This window comes from Osmerus eperlanus, chromosome 8 (genome assembly GCF_963692335.1).
Source record: "Osmerus eperlanus chromosome 8, fOsmEpe2.1, whole genome shotgun sequence".
In the NCBI taxonomy this organism is placed as follows: domain Eukaryota; kingdom Metazoa; phylum Chordata; class Actinopteri; order Osmeriformes; family Osmeridae; genus Osmerus; species Osmerus eperlanus.
Genome location: NC_085025.1, coordinates 5,192,321 through 5,205,900, shown reverse-complemented (window position 1 = coordinate 5,205,900; position 13,580 = coordinate 5,192,321). Strand labels below are relative to the sequence as shown.

The window sequence follows — 13,580 nt, the reverse complement described above, 5'->3', positions numbered from 1 at the left end:
CTTCCTCACAGTCACATTGCCCTACATTTCTAGACATCCCTTGTGACTTTGAGCAGCCTGCAAAAGCTGTCTATTCTGTCTGCCCTTTCCTCCTTCCTCTCTCCTCTGTTTACCCTCTCTCCTCTCCTCTTTCTCTCCTCGTTTCACCCTCTCTCCTCTCCCCTCCTCTCTCTCTCCTCGTTTCACCCTCTCTACTCTCCTGTCCCCTCCTCTCTCTCTCCTCGTTTCACCCTCTACTCTACTCTCCTCTCCTCTTTCTCTCCTCGTTTCACCCTCTCTCCTCTCCCCTCCTCTCTCTCTCCTCGTTTCACCCTCTACTCTACTCTCCCCTCCTCTCTCTCTCCTCGTTTCTCTCTCCTCTCCTACTCCCCTCCTCCCTCTCCCCTCTGTTCACCCTCTCTCCTCTCCCCTCCTCTCTCTCTCCTCGTTTCACCCTCTTTCCTCTCCTCTCCCCTCCTCCCTTGCCATCTCTCCCCTCCACCCTCTCCCCTTCTCCTCTCTTCCTCTTCTCTCCCCTCCCCCCCTTCCCCTCTCCCCCTTCTCCCCCCTTCCTCCCTCTCCTCCCGTCTCCTCTCCTCCTCCTCTCCTCTCCTCCTTCCCTCTCCTCCTCCCAGGTCGTATCTACAGGGCTGTGGCCTCCATTAACCAGCACCTGCTGAACTCAGACGATGTAGTGAGCTGCTGTCTGGACCTGGGCGCCCCCAGCATGTCCTTCAGGATCAACGGTCAGCCCGTCCAGGGCATGTTTGAGGACTTCAACACGGACGGCTTCTTCTTCCCCGTGGTCAGCTTCTCTGCGGGGGTCAAGTGAGTGACTGTTGTTGATGGTGTAGTGGCCATTACAGCGGTGTTGGATATTATGGAAATTAATTGAGCTGAAATTAGATTTATGTGGGCTCGCTTTTCACTGCTAATATATTCATGGAAAAGCATTTTTAATGTTTTACAAAATAGGATACAGACTATTTGACATGTACGGTAAGTAGTTTTAGATTTTCAGTGTAATGATGTTTCAAAGATTAATAAAGGGACTCTGAGAGTGTCATCAAGTGGGCGTACTGCATTTATAGGAGTCACAAAAAGTCTGTAATCACTAAAAGTACTTTGTACCTGATTCTCTTACTTCCTGGTTCCTCCCAGGGTCCGTTTCCTGTTGGGTGGTCGTCATGGAGATTTCAAGTTCCTGCCTCCTGCGGGCTACTCCCCATGCTACGAGGCTCTGCTGCCCAAGGAGAAGATGCGTGTGGAGCCTGTGAAGGAGTACAAGAGGGACCATGAGGGGGTGCGAGACCTGCTGGGCACCACCATGCTCCTATCCCAGGCCTCCTACATCCCCACGCCTGTGGACACCACGCAGGTGAGGACAGCTGGAGACCCCCCCCCTCTCTCTCTCTCCCTCCCCCCCCTCCCTCACACAATTGGCCGGTTGTCTAAAACGAGAAAACCCAAAAGCTGATTTCCCACCGTTGTTGTGGAGACGGTGTCTGTCCCGACTGATTCTCCTGGCACGTGTTCCTGTGCTGCCTGTCCAGAACCACCTGTCCTGTCTCTCTCCCTGCAGACTGTGCTCCCTCCTCACCTGGACCATGTCCGGGACAAGCTGGCTGAGAACATCCATGAGCTGTGGGGGATGAACAAGATCGAGCTGGGCTGGGCCTATGGCAAGGTGGGCTCAGTTGCTTTACCCAGTAAAGTACACAGTGCTTACGTACCGTACATCATAGAGGTGTTAGTGTACGTTTTTTTTTTGTACTTTATGTTAGGGAGAGATGGTATTTCTGCCTCTTTCTCTGCCCCTCTCTCCACCCCACTCTCTCTCCTTCCCTCCCCCCCCTCTCTCTGGCTCCTCTCTCTCTCCTTCTCTGCCCTTACTCTCTCTCTCTCTCTCTCTCTCTCTCTCTCTCTCTCTCTCTCTTTCTATTGCTCCCCCTCCCCCTCTCTCTCTCCCCCTCTCTCCTTCTCTCCATCGCTCACCACTGCGGCCCAGACCAGGCAGTTAGGATGCAGAGCACACACAGCTCTCTGTACTGTAGCTGTTATCACACAATCATTTTCCAGAGAGCCCGTCGAAACACAAACGTAACGAGCAGCTCGCCTTCCAAGAGCATGACAGACAAATTAATTACGGGTGTGAGAAGCCATATTACTCAGGGGGCTCAGAGCTTATCATTTATTAAGGACAATATTTAGGGCCCTAAGCTGTTGAGCCATTTAATTTTCTTATAACGAGACCTCATTAGCTCAAAGTGACATTGTGCTAACCTGGGATGAGATTTAGTTGGTGCAGGTGCCAGCTGCTTGGCAGGGATGTGCTTACATTTATCATCCCTAAGTTCTTGCTCTATGTGTCTTCTGTGTCTCCATTGTAACCTGTAGGTCTACTACTCTGCTTTGTTAAAAACAAACAACCCCTTCGTTGTTTGTTTTTAACAACCCCTTATCTGCGTTTAGACATTCATACACTTAGCTACCGGCTATGCCAGTAGGACTTAGCACACCCAGTATAACTTGGCTTTGGTTTTTACCCCTTAGACAATTTATTCTGGGAAAGATTATCAGCAAAATTTCTATGGTTCTACATGGTTTGAATAATATTTACATTTAGCAGACACTCTTATCCAGAGCGACTTACAGTAAGTACAGGGACATTCTCCCCAAGGCAAGTAGGGTGAAGTGCCTTGCCCAAGGACACAACGTTCTTTGGCACGGCCAGGAATCGAACCGGCAACCTTATGATTATTAGCCCGACTCCCTAACCGCTCAGCCATCTGACCCCCTCATATACATTTCATTAATGCAGAAAATATTTTTTTCAGCCAATACCTGTCTCATCCTAAGCTTAATCACTTAATTTCCCGCCCTGTTTGTGATGGATGTGTTTTGTGAAGGGGCCGTACGTTTTAAGACAGTGATCTATTTCCTGGTGACAGTCGCTGCATTCTAACACGCCACTCCTCCCAAGTAAGAAAAAGTGACAAAGAAAAAAGATGAAAAAATATTCTCTAATCTAATTTAAACATATTAAATAAGAACTTACTTCATTTTCATTATATTTACCTATCACTACACAATTGGAAGTGTACTTACAGTTTTTCTCGATTGGTTACACACATTTTCTGAATGCATACCTCATACTCTCAGAACTCTACACACAAATCAAAAAAACACACACACAATGGGCAAAACCCCTCACTTCTCCTGCAAAATTAAACTTTACATTCAAAACAATGTTATTTAATCTCAAAATGGTATTTTGTTTTCAAATGACAAACACAAACCATCATATGAATAGACATTTATAAGAACCATTTGAACACTGATGTGCTCAATGTAAAACACTATGATGAATGGAAATCACTTCTTCTTCATTCATCATAGTGAGTTAGGCCTTTTTTTTGTTCAGTGTTTCACTTACTACAGACAGTACATACATAAGTGTGTTGTAAAATATTTGAGAATATTGTTTTTATACTCAGAACACAGAAATACACGGTAACAAATATATTTTACGTATTTTTCCCAGAAAAACAATGTACACAGTGTACATCCCAACCAACACAAAGTTGCACATACAGTGCTCTACATACAAAACAACAGAATCATTTACTGTATAGTGTACACAGTTACATTATTATTATTTTTCTTTGTATTTGCCGTAATGTTATGCCGTTATTTTCTAGGACCATGTTCATGATTTCAGTTTCCTGTTCAGGAGACAGAAGATGTTCCCGACCACCTTGTGTTGGTAATCTTTCAGTTCTGCCAAACAAATAGTAAAATACTGTAAATACTGTGTAGGAATACAAAGTAGGAATACATTTCCCAAATACTTGAAACATACTTTATTTTTACAGTCCTACAGAACAGTCCACAGGCAATACTGTACTACTGTACTCATTGAGTACTGTATTGATATGCAGTAGGCCTACTGCAATTTTGTAGTGAGAGTAGATTTCTTACCTATTCTCATTTCGGAAAGTCCGGATGATGGATGCTACAGTGTACCTGCTCAAATTTGGCTGTACTCTTTGCCCAGCCTCCTTCATTGTTAGACCATGGTTGACTACATGGTCAACCAAAGCGGCTCGGATCTCATCAGAGATTATGGTCCTTGGCCTTCCTCATCCTCGTCCTCCCCGTCCTCCTCCTCTTACTCTCACTCCTCTGACTCTGTTTCCAATGTTGGCATCCATTTCTCAAAAACAGAAGAGGTCACTTGTTGCCCTTTTATGCTAAAGCTCTGATTGCTAATTGTAAAACTGTGTGACAGGTGTTTGTCCATGCGATGAGTCAGAGTGCGTATTTGAATGGCAGTGTGTTCCTTGTGAAAACAAAAGATTTTCTTCATGAAAATTGTGCCAAATGCAGAGAATTGTGTGTAGTGTTTTGAAAAAAGTGTGTTTAGAACTGCAATTTGAGTGTAAAGCAGGAATTGTGCTTGTAGTTTAGCAGAATTGGTTCATGGGGTTGGTGCATGAGTTACATGTTGTGGTCATTGTGTCTCAAGTACCAGTATTTGTGTGTAAACAATTGAGAAAAACTGTAAAATGTGCGGATTTTGTTTATTCACGCACTTACTGACAACATTAATGTAAGCACCTTTTGTATACTCTGGGAAATTAGACTTTAAGGACAATATTTTGCTCTTGGGCTACTCTGACTGCAGGTTCGGGATGACAACAAGAGGCAGCACCCGTGCCTGGTGGACTTCACCAAACTGCCAGAGACCGAGCGCAACTACAACCTGCAGATGTCCAGCGAAACTCTGAAGTGAGCCGGAGGTTACCTCCTCACCAGGCACCCTCATTACTCATTCATTACAAGCAGCAGGATCCCTGTCTGGAGATTACACAAGTCCAGTTCGGGCTGAGACTAAAGCAGCATTTCTAATGAGTTCGATTTCTCGAGAGAATCCCACCGAATATTGATTTACGCCGTGGTGAGCCTGTGAGGCCGTGTCAGACTGCATGTTTCTCTTCCACCTTAGGGCTTCTCACTTTCAAAGCCAATTTCATCCACCCGTCTAAATTAATACTTAAAATCTCTCTATTACTGTAGAGGCTAGACAGCAGGAAGATACACGATGGACACTGGCTGCTGTGTTTTGTGTAATTGTATTGATTTACTGTGATGTGAAGAAGGCTCAGTTCAGAAAGCAGCACTCACATCACATGAACAGTAAAATGACTGGCAGTTTGGTGGAACATGTAGGATTCATGTCATAGTTGAGGCCTGGGCACTGATCCATGACTTAATTTCCCATTCTCCCTCTCCCCCTCTCCTCCTCCCTCCCTTCTCTTTATCTGTCGCTCTCTCTCTCTGTCTCTCTCTCTGTCTCTCTCTCTGTCTCTCTCTCTCTCTCTCTCTCTCTGTCTGTCTCTCTCTCTCTCTCTCTCTCTCTCTCTCTCTCTCTCTCTCTCTCTGTCTCTCTCTCTGTCTCTCTCTGTCTTCCTCTCTCCCCCCTCCTCTCTCAGAACCCTGTTGGCAATAGGGTGCCATGTCGCCCAGGTGAACGTCAACGCAGAGGAGGATTTAAAGAAAATCAAACTTCCCAAAGAGTGAGTCTCTTCAGAGTACCTCCATCACTTTAGCCATACATACAGTACCTGAGACATTTCTCTTTTGGGGCTTTTCCGCTGTATGGGTCCGATTCAAATCGCCTTTTTTTTCTTCTTCCATTGTGCAAATTTGGTTGTCTACCTCGTAGCCTATTGCGTCGAAGAAAAATAACGTCAGTTTCTTGCGGCGTCGCATCATCTGCAATAAAAAGCGAACCTGTCGAGTTGAGCCGGTAACATGCAGTGTGGAAAAGCACAATTAGTAGTCTGCGTGACACTAGCTAGCTGTTCTAACTACGGCGGTCGCTGTCCTGTTTGTTGCAGCTACGTCATGTCAAACGGTTACAAGCCAACGCCTTTGGAGCTTTCTGAGGTGAAGCTGACAGCCGGCCAGGAGGTTCTGGTAGACAAGCTAGCCGAGAACGCCCACAACGTGTGGGCCAAGGACAGAATCAAACAAGGATGGACCTACGGTATCCAGCAGGTAACCAGTCACCTTCTAACACACCCCTGAATGTACAGTTAAAAAAAACAATTCTATAAGAGTGGATGCAACTGCTGTGTTTACAAGAACAATCCCTCTAAATGAAATGGTGGTTATTGAGGTGTGTGAACTGGCCGGTGCTGTGTGGTCTTGTGTCTGCAGGACGTGAAGAGCAGGCGTAACCCTCGCCTGGTGCCCTACGCTCTGCTGGACGAGAGGACAAAGAAGTCCAACAGAGACAGTCTGAGGGAGGCCATCAGAACCATGGTGGGGTACGGGTACGACATCGACCCCCCGGACCAGGAGGGTGAGACACACACAAACTGTACAATACACACAGACAACCACACACTCATACTATATATCCACACAAGGATACTGGTGGGGTACGGGTCAAGTCACCAACCAACATTCACACACACACGCAGTTCATATGTTGATGTTGTGCCCCCCCCAGCCTGTCACACGCTGGACCAGTACAGCGTGGAGACGGTCCGCTTCTTCCGCGTGGAGCAGACGTACGCCGTGAAGACGGGGAAGTGGTACTTTGAGTTTGAGGCCCTGACGGGAGGAGACATGCGTGTGGGCTGGGCCCGGCCCGGCTGCAGACCCGACGTGGAGCTGGGCATCGACGACCAGGCATACGTCTTTGACGGATACAGGGTAAACAAGCTCCCGTGTCTTCTTGGGTTTGAATGCCCTGTGAACTGCTGTGAGTCACAATCTCTTCTGTTGTAACTGTGTTGATGGTTCGGGGTTGTAGTAATGTTGGTGGTTCCCTCAGGGTCGTCGCATGCACGCAGGGAGTGGGTTCTTCGGCACAAGCTGGAACCAAGGCGACGTGGTGGGCTGCATGATCAACATGGAGGACAAGTCCATGATCTTCACCCTCAACGGAGAGCTGCTCATCACCAACACAGGCTCCGAGCTCTGCTTCACCGACTTCGAGACAGAGGACGGTATGTTGAAGGGGTGGGGGAATCTTTTGGTACCTCACGATTCGACTTGAATCGATTTTTGGGGTCACGATTTAAAAATCGATCAACGATTTTTCTGAGATTTTTTTAAATACATTTTTTTTTCTTCTAAAAAATACATTAAAAAAACATCATAAAAAAGGGAATTGATCGGAATCCCTAGTATGTTGGCTTTGGTCAGTTATACACCAGGCTTCTCCCCTAGTATGTTGGCTTTGGTCAGTTATACACCAGGCTTCTCCCCTAGTATGTTGGCTTTGGTCAGTTATACACCAGGCTTGTCCCCCGCCAGACGTCCTGGGGCAGAGGTTACTCCGTGACGGTGTATATGCAGAGCTGCCTAACAGAGATAGTCACAGATACATGAAGTGTTAGCTGAGCCTAGGCCCCGATTGTCAGATCTGGGTCATTGCTTCCATACCTGGTGATGTTTGACCTCTACGATCTCTAACCTGCAACCCCCCCGCCCCCTTAGGGTTTATCCCAGTGTGCAGTATGGCCATGGCCCAGATCGGCCGCATGAACCTGGGGAAGGACGCCAGCACCCTCAAGTACTACACTATGTGGGGACTGCAGGAGGGATTCGAACCGTTCGCTGTCAACATGAAGCGCAATGTCACCATGTGGTTCAGCAAGCGCCTGCCCACCTTCGTCAACATCCCCGTGGACCACAACCATATCGAGGTGAGGCCAGCTCTGCAGCTAGCTAGGTCAACCTTCTCCAGGCCTGGAAAGTATTTGGGTTGCCTAATGAACATATTTGAAGGTAAAGTTATGATAAACCTAGATAAACAAAGTCTTACATATAAGGTCAGTCAAATTTGTGACTCTCGATTGGAGAGAAAAAAAAAAAATACAAAAAAAAAACACAATTCAAATGTGAATCGATTTTTCCTCCCACCCCTACTGGTTTTATTCCCCGTCTGCTTGTGTCCCTCCAGGTGACGAGGATTGACGGGACGGTGGACAGCCCACCGTGTCTCAAGGTGACCCACAAGACGTTTGGGACCCAGAACAGCAACAATGACATGATTTACTGCAGGCTGAGCATGCCCGTGGACTTCCGTCCCATCAATGTGCCACTCGACGAGTCCCAGAAACTCAGGTGTGAATCTCTGCAGTGTCAGTTAAAGTTAGTGTTAGTGTGTTGGTGTTCCATATGGAGTGCTTTGAGCCACACATAATGAAATATGTGTAGATATTGTTTTGGGGTAAAGTTATCCTCTTACATTGGCTGAATTTCCTAAATGTCTACACAGTCAACCTCCAAAAGAAGATGAACCGGTTAACTATGGAAGCATCACAAAGGTAAGAGAAATATTTCAACAAATGCCCTGTAATATGTCTGTGTTCATCAAATTGATGCACCTCTGTAAATATGTTCTGTCTGGTTGTATGGTTATATGTTTGGATATGTTTATAGTATCCTGTGTGTGTGTGTGTAGATATTTACGGTATCGTTACAGGACTTGTGTGGAATGTTGTTTATTACAGTACTACCACTCGGTGAGAGTGTTTGCCGGCCAGGATCCTGCGTCAGTGTGGGTCGGCTGGGTTACCCCTGACTACCATTACCATAGCAAACACTTCAACCTCAACAAGACCCGCACAGTCACCGTTACCCTGGGAGACGAGAGGGGGAGGGTCCACGAGAGGCGAGTTCCCCTGTTTTGTCCTGATGGATAGCTATTGGCAGCTTTACAACAAACACAACACTGTCATCAAACAGGACATACATTTAAGAGCAGCAGTGAATCATGATCTCAATGGGAAATAGTGTTAGACTATTTGATACGTTCGTATTATCTGAATCATCCTTATACTGTTTATTTGTTGCTTTAGACAACAGCATCTGCTAACTAAATGAAATATGTAAACAATGTAAAAAATAAATATGTATACAGGGTTTGACAAAAAGATTTTGGGCCACTTGTCCTTCAGGCAAGTTAGACATATTTTTTACTTGTCCAACACCTGAATGTACTTGTCCAAAACAAAAACATTTGCTAATGTATAAAAAAGACAACTATAGACAGATAGCAAATTGATAAATGTTATTTTACAACTGATTGGGCTTGTTTCGTACAAACTTGACTTGAAGTCACTGTGACATTGACATCTTGACAGGCAGACATACATGTGTCATGTCTAAAAGGGCTTGTTCCTCTCCTCTCCAGCGTCCAGAGGAGTAACTGCTACATGGTGTGTGGCGGCGACCTCACCGGCACCTCCGGACGCTCCAGCCAGGACCTGGAGATTGGCTGTCTGATTGAGCTATCAACCGGTTTAGTTTCATTTACAGCCAATGGCGTGGAGCTAGAGACGGTCTACCAGGTACACTTTAACTTGACACATCACCAGACCATCCTACATCCTGTTCCCCCTGCTAACTCTCTTCAGAAGCCATACAAAGTTGGAACTCGCAATGCAGGATCTGGTTTGGAGAATCCAGTGTTGCTAATCGAGATGCAGGCAGACGGGATAAATCAATATGGTCTCCCGAGCTTAGATCAGCCCTCGACTCATCTCAGACATCTTCCACAGCTGGGGGTGGAACTGGTGCGAGTTATCACTAAGAAGGGGGCCCAGACACCTCTCTCTCTCTGTCTCTCTCTCTCTCTCTGTATCTCTCTCTCTTTCTCTCTCTTTCTCTCTGTCTCTCTCTTTCTCTCTGTCTCTCTCTGCCTCTGCCTCTGAAGTGGATTGGCCTCTTAAAGGATAGTCCCTCTGAGGAAATAGGAGGGCTCTTACCCTGATGAAAAGGTTTTTACTCCTCCCTGCGTCAGAACCCTGGCCCTGCCTCCCCCTGCCTCCCCCTGCCCCCCTGCCTCCCCCTGCCCCCCTGCCTCCCTCTGCCTCCCCCTGCTTGGCATTGATGCACAAGCTGAGAGGCATCAGAGAGGCATTTAAAACCCCTCACAATCCATTCTGTCTGACTGCAGACCGGACCTCGTAGCACCCTGACTGCTGTCATTTCCTCAGAGCCACATGGACAGGGAGATGTGCTGGCTGTCTCGGTGCCTGAGCTGCATAGAGTGTGACGATTGATTGGTCGATTTTGAAGACACTGCGTGTCTGGCCTGCTGCCCCTCTCTAGCAGCTCTGTCACTGCAAACTCTTTTTATTGACCAGGTAATGTTTGTAGAGTCGGCGGCAGGGCTGGCGTTGTTGACATTGTGTGTTTCTGTGTCCAGGTGGAGCCAAATAGCAAGCTCTTCCCAGCAGTGTTTGTCCGACCCACCAGTGCCAACCTCTTCCAGTTTGAGTTCGTCAAGATCAAGGTTCGTTGTTTAACCACTCCTCATCTATTTGCAGTGCTGATACAACAAAAACAAGTTATGTATCATCCTACCAAAGGGTGACTGTCCCAATCGGCGCAGCTTAACCGAGCGAGTTCACGATGACCTCATCTGAGCTGTGCCCCGTGCCTCTGTCTGTGTCTGTGTCCAGGACGCCATGCCCCTGTCGTCGGCCATCTTTAAGAGCGAGCTGAGGAACCCGGTGCCCCAGTGCCCCCCTCGGCTGGACATCCAGACCATCGTGGCGGTGCTGTGGAGCCGCATGCCCAACACCTTCCTCACAGTGGACACGGCCCGGGTCAGCGAGCGACACGGCTGGGTAGTCCAGTGTCTGGAGCCCCTGCAGATGCTGGCCGTCCACATCCCGGAGGAGAACAGGTGTGTGTGCGTGTGTGCGTGCGCAGGGGTACTGTCCACATCCCAGAGGAGAACAGACTCCCAACTTGTCCATTCTATATCTCTCTCTCTTCCCCTCTCTCTCTCTCTCTCTCTCTCTCTCTCTCTCTCTCTCTCTCTCTTCCCCTCTCTCTCTCTCTCTCTCTCTCTCTCTCTCTCTCTCTCTCTCTCTCTCTCTCTCTCTCTCTCTCTCTCTCTCTCTCTCAGTTCAGTTCAGTTCAAAGGGCTTTATTGGCATGAAAACAACAATTGTTCATATTGCCAAAGCAACGGTAGAATTACAGAAATATTAATCAATGTAAATCATGGCCTTATATATACTTATATTTCACACACTCACATACAGAGACACACACGGCAGTTTAACATATACAGTGTATCTACACCACACAGGTGTACAACTTGTATCCATGTTATTATTATTCAAGTTGGTATATTATTAATGTTGCCAAATAATCGGTATAAATAAGTAAATAGATACACACACACATGTATATATACATATATATATGTATACGCATACACACATGTATACACACCCACACGTATATATACACACGCATATACCTATACATATACATACATACGCACATACAGGTTATATAATGATAATAATAATAGTAAAAATCTAATACTAAATTTGAAATTCTGAAAAATTACAGTAACATTTAAACAAAATATTAAAACAAAAATTAAAACATGTTATGTTTGCCATATTATAAATTGTCCTCATTGCGGCTTTCTCTAAGGCCATGACAGGCTGATACATACTTTGCTGCTAAAATACAGCAGTTAGGTTTTTCTCCCAATAAATAAACCAGTCTCTCTCTATTTGTTACATTTTTTGTTACATCATGACGATGATGATGATGATGATGAGACAGTACAACAGTAACCGATCCCATCTCTCTCTCTCTCTCTCTCTCTCTCTCTTAGATGTCTGGATATTATGGAGCTGTCTGAACTGGAGGACCTGAGGACCTTCCACCACCACACCCTGAAGCTGTACTGTGCCCTCTGCGCCCTGGGCAACACCCGCGTGGCACACGCCCTCTGCAGCCACCTGGACCAATCACAGCTCCTCTACACCATCGACAACCAATACCTGTCTGGCATGCTGCGAGAAGGCTTCTATGACGTGCTCATCAGGTGAGTGTTACATGACACACCGGAGATGTGATGACGATGATGATGACGATGATGATGATGAGACAGTACAACAGTAACCGATCCCATCTCTCCTCGTCTGCAGCATCCACCTGGAGACAGCCAAGGACTCGCGCCTCATGATGAACAACGAGTTCATCATCCCCGTCACGGACGAGACCCGCTCCATCAAGCTCTTCCCGGACGAGTCCAAGCGTCACTCCCTCCCCGGCGTGGGCCTCAGCACCTCCCTCAAACCCCAGCTGAACTTCACCCCGCCCTGCTTCATCACCATCAAGCGCCAGCAGCTCCTGCACAGCCCCCAGATCCCGCTGGGCGCGCTGAAGGAGAAGGCCATCAGCATGCTGACGGAGGCCGTGCAGGGCGGGGGCCCCCATATCAGAGACCCTGTAGGGGGCAGCGTGGAGTACCAGTTCGTCCCCATCCTGAAGCTCATCGGGACCCTGCTGATCATGGGGGTCCTGACCAGCGAGGAGGTGGGCCGCATCCTCCTGCTGATAGACCCCATGGTGTTCGGGGAGCCGGCGGAGGAGGAGGCGGCGGCGGAGGAGGGGGCCGCGGGCGGGGAGAAGGAGGAGGTGAGCAGTAACGAGGAGAAGGCCGTGGAGGCGGGGGAGGAGGAGGTGAAGGAGGCCAAGCCGCCCATGAACGGACTGCTGGGGAAGACGCTGCCAGAGTCGGTGAAACGACAGGTGGGGAGAGAGAGAGAGAAACACACATTCATTCACACGCTCACACATGAATAGTACACACACACACACACACACGTGTATACACACACACACACACGTGTATACACACACACAGAACCACCTCACACATGTGACCTCTGCTTGTGCAGATGTGCGACCTGCTGCACTACTTCTGCGACTGTGAGCTGAAGCAGCGGATCGAGGCCATCGTCTCCTTCTCCGACCACTTCGTCTCCAAGCTGCAGTTCAACCAGAAGTTCCGCTACAACGAGCTGATGCTGGCCCTCAACATGTCGGCCGCCGTCACCGCCAAGAAGACCAAGGAGTTCCGCTCGCCTCCTCAGGAACAGGTGAGGTGCACGCTGGGACACGGGTCTCGTCTGTGGGGCTCGTCTCGATTGCCCTCTCCGGGGGCAGAACCTGAGCTCCTCTGACTCACGCACACCACCACCACCTCTCATACACACCGCTTGTAAAATAGAAGTGAAAAGTCCAGGTCAGTTTCTTCACATAAATACAAATATACTAATAATAAAATAAAAAACTAGCAATTCGTGGGTGGGCGTTGTTCATACTGAGGAGTCCTAGTATTAAAACACCCCATTGTCACGGTAAGGTGGTGTACTGTATGCACCCTAAAGAAGCACGATCCTGTGTAACTTTCAAAATAAGCGATGCAACAACTGCAGTCCCTGGAATAAACAAGATCCAAAGCTCCTGACTAGTGTGATCTCCCAAAATACCAGGGTTCTGGGAGAGTGTGAGGCCCTCTGGTGCACTCCTAAATCACATGGTCAGACAGATGCCTGTGGCGTCTTTTCACCCCTCTGACCAAAATATCCCTCTGAGCAGGTTCTCTTTCTCACAGCATATGTTGGACTAATCTCTTGCAAACACCCTCCCCCCCCTCCCCCTGGTTGCCCCCAGGGTCAACCCTGTCCTCTCTGATTCACCCTCAGTCCTTACTGGGTGCTGGTTGGTCCGCAGTAACGCTGCTGACCTTAGGA

General features: G+C 47.8%; 1 protein-coding gene across 3 annotated transcripts in view; it reads left to right on the top strand.

Annotated features, from left to right (window-relative positions):
* ryr3 (ryanodine receptor 3) overlaps window positions 1-13,580 on the top strand; it is a 79,465-nt gene that overhangs the window by 30,227 nt on the left and 35,658 nt on the right. For all 3 annotated transcript variants that reach the window (XM_062468581.1, XM_062468579.1, XM_062468582.1), the window contains 19 exons: window positions 615-807; window positions 1,141-1,357; window positions 1,562-1,666; window positions 4,667-4,770; window positions 5,475-5,558; window positions 5,883-6,042; window positions 6,205-6,349; window positions 6,500-6,705; window positions 6,827-7,001; window positions 7,495-7,703; window positions 7,961-8,124; window positions 8,279-8,327; window positions 8,514-8,674; window positions 9,197-9,353; window positions 10,214-10,300; window positions 10,470-10,696; window positions 11,651-11,863; window positions 11,967-12,573; window positions 12,723-12,923. In XM_062468581.1, coding sequence (XP_062324565.1) covers window positions 615-807; window positions 1,141-1,357; window positions 1,562-1,666; window positions 4,667-4,770; window positions 5,475-5,558; window positions 5,883-6,042; window positions 6,205-6,349; window positions 6,500-6,705; window positions 6,827-7,001; window positions 7,495-7,703; window positions 7,961-8,124; window positions 8,279-8,327; window positions 8,514-8,674; window positions 9,197-9,353; window positions 10,214-10,300; window positions 10,470-10,696; window positions 11,651-11,863; window positions 11,967-12,573; window positions 12,723-12,923 — 3,464 coding nt within the window. The remainder of the gene's footprint in view (window positions 1-614; window positions 808-1,140; window positions 1,358-1,561; window positions 1,667-4,666; window positions 4,771-5,474; window positions 5,559-5,882; window positions 6,043-6,204; window positions 6,350-6,499; window positions 6,706-6,826; window positions 7,002-7,494; window positions 7,704-7,960; window positions 8,125-8,278; window positions 8,328-8,513; window positions 8,675-9,196; window positions 9,354-10,213; window positions 10,301-10,469; window positions 10,697-11,650; window positions 11,864-11,966; window positions 12,574-12,722; window positions 12,924-13,580) is intronic.